We start from the raw sequence: 6,000 nt of genomic DNA on the forward strand, positions 1-6,000 counted from the left end.
CTGGTTGGTGGGTCAGCTTAATAATGTTGGGTGGCATGCCTGCCAGGGCTAGTGGTGTGGCCTGCAGCCACCTGGGGACGGGGGGCCCACTTAAAGGAAGAACCAGCACTTAGCTCCAGGCGATGACGTCCTGGGGGAACCAGGGCTCGGCATTGTGAAGTCTGACTTGAGACTCTCCTGAAAAGATGAAAACCGAGGTCTCTATGTGACGTGTGACTTAGGAATGTTGGCAGCTATCTTTTTTTTTTTTTTTAATTTGCAGCGGGCCATAAGTTTTTTTTTTTTAATATTTATTTATTTAGCTGTGCTAGGTCTTTTTCACAGCGCACAAGATCTTTAGTTGCGACATGCAAACTCTTAGTTGAGGCATATAGTGGGATCTAAAAGTTTGTTTATTGAAAAAAAAATTAAAAAAAAGAAGTTTGTTTATTGAAAAAAAGGCCAGATAATATAGGATGCATATGTATATTTTAAGGTGATACAGAATATGTAAAGGAACACTCGAAAATTTTGCCACTGACCTAAGTGGGCTATTGTCTTAATTGTGGCATTTATTTTTTTCATCTTTTTTGCCTGCCTTGAATATGTATATTTTTATAAAAAGGAATTCATTATATTTGTTATTCTGCAGTCTGCTTTTTATTTCAACAGTATATTGTATAGAGATCTCCATGTCTGTATCTATCGAGCAAAATCATTGTTTATGGTTGTGTAGCAGAATGACACGTAGTTTTGAGGGGATAGCCAGAAATCTATTATGTCTGTAATTTAGAGTAAGGAGAGATATTATATTCTGGATAAACGGCACAGTCTCTTTCTTATAAAGGATATTAGTTTTCAGGAATTTTGACCCAACCATTTTGAATGGGGTTTAAATGATTCTGGTGGTGTATCTTCCTTTGATGGTTTTTATTGGTTTAAAGTGACTAAATATTTTTGTTGATGGTGATTGTTTTGTTGATGCGATTCTAGGCAGAATCGCAGAATCTTAGAAATGATAAATGATAGCAGAGGGACAAGGGGTTGGAACGCCAAATCTCTGTATTGAGTTTAGTTGAATGAAGTTGACCATCTAGCGCCTTTGAATGAAGTTGCATTTATATTGAAATCAGTTTTGAGATGCCTAGCTAGCTGTTTTGTGTTGAAACGGAATAGTGGTGAATTTTTTGAATCACCACATGTGACTTATGGAATTAAATAAAGCTTTTATCCATTCCTGTTTTTTTGACTCCATAAGACTGTCCTTCCACTAGTTTATATTGTAAAGCCACTAGTTAGCAATATTTAAAACACTAGGATTAAAATAGAACATATGATTGCTTTCAATTTAGCCTGAAAGATTGAATCTAAATTTTAAAATCCATGGAAAGCGTGTTGGCCAGTGCCTGCCCTGAGCAATTGCTCAGTAGGTATTAGCTGATTTTGTGTGTGTGTGTGGTAGAATAAACTTTAAAACGTTTTTTTAATTAATTTTTTATTGGAGTATAGTTGGTTTACAGTGCTGTGTTAGTTTCTGCGGCACAGCACAGTGAATCTAGTCAGCTGTTTTATATATAGTAGTGTGTATATGCAGAAGGCAATGGCGCCCCACCCCGGTGCTCTTGCCCGGCAAATCCCACGGACGGAGGAGCCTGGTGGGCTGCAGTCCGTGGGGTCACGAAGCGTCAGACACGACTGAGCAACTTCACTTTCACTTTCAGTCCCCTGACCAGGCACCGAACCCGGGCCTCCTGCACTGGGAGCCCGGAGCCTTAGTCCCACCAGGGAAGTCTCAGCAGCTGTCTTTTAGAAAATGCTTTAGTGTTGCTTCTCAGAACAGGATTGAATCCAGCCCGTGACTTGTTCAAGATTGGTTAACTTCATCACGGAATGCTGTTGGCAGCCTCCTGTGCACAAAATCATTGCATCTGTTTTCCTCACACAATAATGTCCTGGGAAGAGATGCTATCATCGCACTGTTCAGATGCAGAGCAAAGTCAGAAAGTTTCAGGAGCCACCATCACACGAAAACAGCTCAGAAAAGGACTGGGGCCCGGGTCTGCACGCAGTCGCACGCCTGTGGCTGGCCGCAAAGGGGAGCCACCGAGGAGGGCCCTTCCCAGTTGTTTTGGGTCCCTCGGTGCTTAATCTCGCTTCTCCAGCTTTCTGCATCTGTGCTTCATTTATAAAAATAAATACAACAAGAGGATCAATTCCAGATTTTCAGATAGATGGAATGAACTAGAATAATAGGTTAGCCCTTCAGCGGGTAGTTGGCTCATCTGAAGTTCATGAAATTAGAATTCATTAAAAAAAATGCAAAATTAAATTCCCCTCCCCCCAAACCAGTGTTGTTTTTCATTTCTCATCTTCAAGCATCTAATCCTCATGATTTCCTTTTTCTCCCCCTGCCCCAGAATCTGTTTTGGTTTGGCGTGGGAAAAGCGACCATACTTTTACTTCCTGCTGTCATTTTTGCCGTGAAGCTGGCTAAGTACTTCCGTCGAATGTATTCTGAAGATGTGTATGAGGATGAGCCAGTGAACAAGTAAGAGGCTACGGTGGTTTCTGAGTGGCGCTACCTTCCAAGCACTTGTTAAAAAAGGGCTCTGATGAGGTTGAACTCGACTGCTTTTTAAAGTGGCGGGGGTCACCCCTAATCAGATGTTTCCTTTGTAAAGATTTTCTTACACTTAACTATCTTTCCTCCTGCTTACTCATCTCAACTGTCTTAATCAGCCTTCTTATTTCTTCTTTGCAGTTCCTCTGTCTCGGGGACTTGGCACTTTACTTTGTAACTGTTTTTACTACTTTTCATTCTGACTCCGTGGCCCACCCTTCACTCTGTGCCTAGTGAACTTGTGCTCAAACTGTGTTCATTTTGACTCTGGTCACCTCCTTCTCGACACCTGTTTCTCCTGAACTTGCTTTGTCAGCATCTGTATTAAAGTAAAAATGTGTGTGTGGGGGCGGGGGGTGCAACTGTTGAGCTATAATTGTAATTATCTCCCTTTTTTTGTATTTGATAGGGTTCAAAGTAAACCCAGGGCTCAAACTGTACCCAGGGTTCAAACTGTACCCATGGTTCAAACTGTACCCATGACAAAGTAAGCCGTTTTTTAAAGCCATATTTCCCAAGATGAGACTGGGGAGGGCTTTATTATTAGAGAATGAACTTTTAAAATTGAATTAATAATATTAAAATTACATAACTGCAACAGATATACCCAGATAAATATAAAGGTTGTTGCCTCTTAAAATAAGAGCTGGCACAGGGTGAATACTGAAGAAATCCTTGTGGGATGAATGAAAATTGTCTATTAAATTTATTAATAGATAAAACAGTGGTTTATATCTCTGTTTTTTTTTAATGGGAAGGAAATGTAAATATACCTTTTAACTTTTTTTTGTAGCTGTAACAAATTGTTCTATACCTTTTAGATCCATTAAGTTGTCTTTGTAATCCATAATGTAAATTCCTCTTAATGATAACATGCTGTTTTTGGTGTATTTCTTCTGTTACAGTATGAGACATGCTAATACCCGTTCTCGTGTAGAACAAGGCACACAGACAATTTGAGCAGAGTTTGTAAACAGATCCAACTTGACCAGTTCTTGATCTGCAGCGATTCCAAATGTTGGGAAAGTAACCTCCCTTCAGGCGTTCACAGAGTCCAGTGAGATCACAGGGAATGTGTGCCCAGTGGCCAAAGAGAGGAAAGCACGGGTGTTTTTTGTTTTTTGTTTTTTTTTGACAAGTTGTGCTTTTATCATCTGAGCCATCCATGCAAGTTTAAATATGTAGCACATTTGTTAATTCCCACTTAGCCTTTGGAACAATACAGGAATTTTGGTACATTTCATCGAATGGGAGCTTGGACCCCTTGTTAGAGAACGTTCAACGAGTATCAATAGCAGATATGTGTGTGAACAATAAAAGAATGATTTCACAATTGTGACTCTAATCATTTCATTGCAAAATTGACCCAAATGACAGATGTCAATGAAGTCTCTCTATTATTCTCTTAGGGCGCTGTAACACATCACACAAACCGGTTGACTTAGAGCAACGTCTTCTCCACTTTAGCGGAGGCTGGAAGCCTGAAACCCACACGTCAGCAGAGCTGGCTCTTCCAGGAAGCCCAAGGAAGAGTGTGTCTCGGCCTCTGTCTTCTGGAGCTTTCCCTTGGTGTGTCTGGGTTCTGTGTCTCTCACCTCCTAAGGACAGCGGTCATCAGATCAGGGCCCTTCCTAGGCAAGAACGACTTCATCTTCATTTGCCCACATCTGCAAACAACCTATTTTCAAGCATTCACTGAGACCAGTGGACATAAGTTGGTGGGGGGTGGGGGCGGGAGGCGGGGGGCGGGGAAGGGGCTTCCCTGGTGGCTCGGTTGTAAGGGATCCACCTGCTAATGCCGGAGACCCGGGTGGGATCCCTGGTCTGGGTAGATTCCCCTCCATGCCATCCAGCAGCTAAGCCCGTGAGTAACTACTGCTGAGCCTGTGCTCTCGAGCCTGGGAGCTGCAACTACTGAACCCGTGTGCCGAAACTACTGGAGTCTGCTTGCCCTGGAGCCCATGCTCTGCAACAAGAGAAGCCACTGCAGTAAGAGATGTGGGCGCCACACCTAGAGAGCAGCCCCGCTCGCCCCAGCTAGAGAAAAGTCCAGGCAGCAGTGAAGACCCAGCACGGCCAAAAAAATAAATCAATAAAATTATTTTTTTTAAAAGGGGGGGTAGGGAGAGGATATTATTCAACTTGCATAGTCACCCAACATCCGTAGCAAGCAGCCAAAGAGACAGAGAAGTGAACACGAGAGCTGTACCGGACACACAAAAATTAAGGTAAATCACCAAAATCGAGGATGGCAGAAAATAAAAAATGTTATTAGACATGTACAAAACAGTAACTCCTTCCTCTCTTAGTTTTATCTGTAAAGTTTGTCTGTATTTAAGAGCACGTGACTGACAGTGTCAGAGCTTGTGTCAGTCAATTGCTTCTGCATCTGACCTAGTGACGCCCAGACCCCTCTGACTAGCTGGGTTCCTCCGAGGAGAGAGCTTTTTATAACAACTGATCCTTGGGTCCTCCCCAAAGAGATGCTGACGGATGAGGCTTGAGCACGTGGATTTAAAATTTTTGCCTGGTGATTCTGATGTAAAGCCAACGTTGAGATATACAGCCTCTGATTAATTGAATCAGAATTTCTGAGATGTATCCCAGGGAATTCTCAAGTGTAACCTGGGTTGAGAGTTACTAATACAGTTTCTACATGCATTTCATCTGATTTATTTATGTGTGTGTTTGTGCGTGTGTGAGTGCTCAGTCATGTCTGACTCTGTGACCCCATGAACTGTTCCCCTGAAGGCTCTTCTGTCCATGAGATTTTCTAGGCAAGAGTACTGGCGTGGATTGCCTTTTCCAGGGGATCTTCCTGACCCAGGGGTTGAACCCACATGTCTTGCATCTGCTGCATTGGCAGGTGGATTCTTTAGCACCAGTGCCACCTGGGAAGCCCAATATATAATATATATATATACACACACTCATCAAATGGGCCATCTTGATTTCCACCTCTGACACTGAGCTTCTTAGAGGCTGGAGCTAGCAGACTATATATATGCATTGACCATCTGCACCATCCCAAGCGCTATACAAGACCCTGGGTGGGGTACGGGTGAGCTAACGGACTAGGTCCAGCCTCCTAGGAGCTCTGTCTCAGTGGTGGACACCAAGATGACCCACTTGAGTATATGAGACACAGAAGGATGGGGGGTGGGAGTCAAGGGTGGTGGGAATCAGGGGAGGTTTCTTGCAGTTGAATTTCTAAAAAATATATACATTAAGAATCTATGCCACACTTAACAAGTCTGTTTCCTATGAAGGCTCTGGGCCTTTCATTTGTCCCCTTCATAATCCTCACCGCATCCCCATGAGGTCAGCAGTTTTAGTTGCAATTATAAACTTGATGGTCTGAAGCTTACAGAGCGATTGTGCAGTATGACCCAGCCCACAGG

The 6,000-nt window shown here is 42.8% G+C and overlaps 1 protein-coding gene across 31 annotated transcripts in view; it reads left to right on the plus strand.

Annotated features, from left to right (window-relative positions):
• Nucleotides 1-5,260, plus strand: part of PROM1 (prominin 1) — a 148,326-nt gene extending 143,066 nt beyond the window's left edge. For 18 of the 31 annotated variants that reach the window (XM_086404709.1, XM_086404732.1, XM_086404737.1 and 15 more), the window contains 3 exons: nt 2,397-2,527; nt 3,009-3,086; nt 3,505-3,932. In XM_086404709.1, coding sequence (XP_086260835.1) covers nt 2,397-2,527; nt 3,009-3,086; nt 3,505-3,559 — 264 coding nt within the window. In that variant the 3' untranslated portion in view covers nt 3,560-3,932. Of the gene's footprint in view, nt 1-2,396; nt 2,528-3,008; nt 3,087-3,504; nt 3,933-4,008 lie in introns of those variants that run through there. The other 13 variants (XM_086404726.1, XM_086404728.1, XM_086404729.1 and 10 more) reach the window with 2 other exon arrangements.
• Nucleotides 5,261-6,000: the final 740 nt, after the last annotated feature.

Source organism: Bos grunniens, chromosome 6 (genome assembly GCF_055505025.1).
Source record: "Bos grunniens cultivar Pamir isolate PY7600 chromosome 6, Bosgru_T2T1.0, whole genome shotgun sequence".
Classification (NCBI taxonomy): Eukaryota; Metazoa; Chordata; class Mammalia; order Artiodactyla; family Bovidae; genus Bos; species Bos grunniens.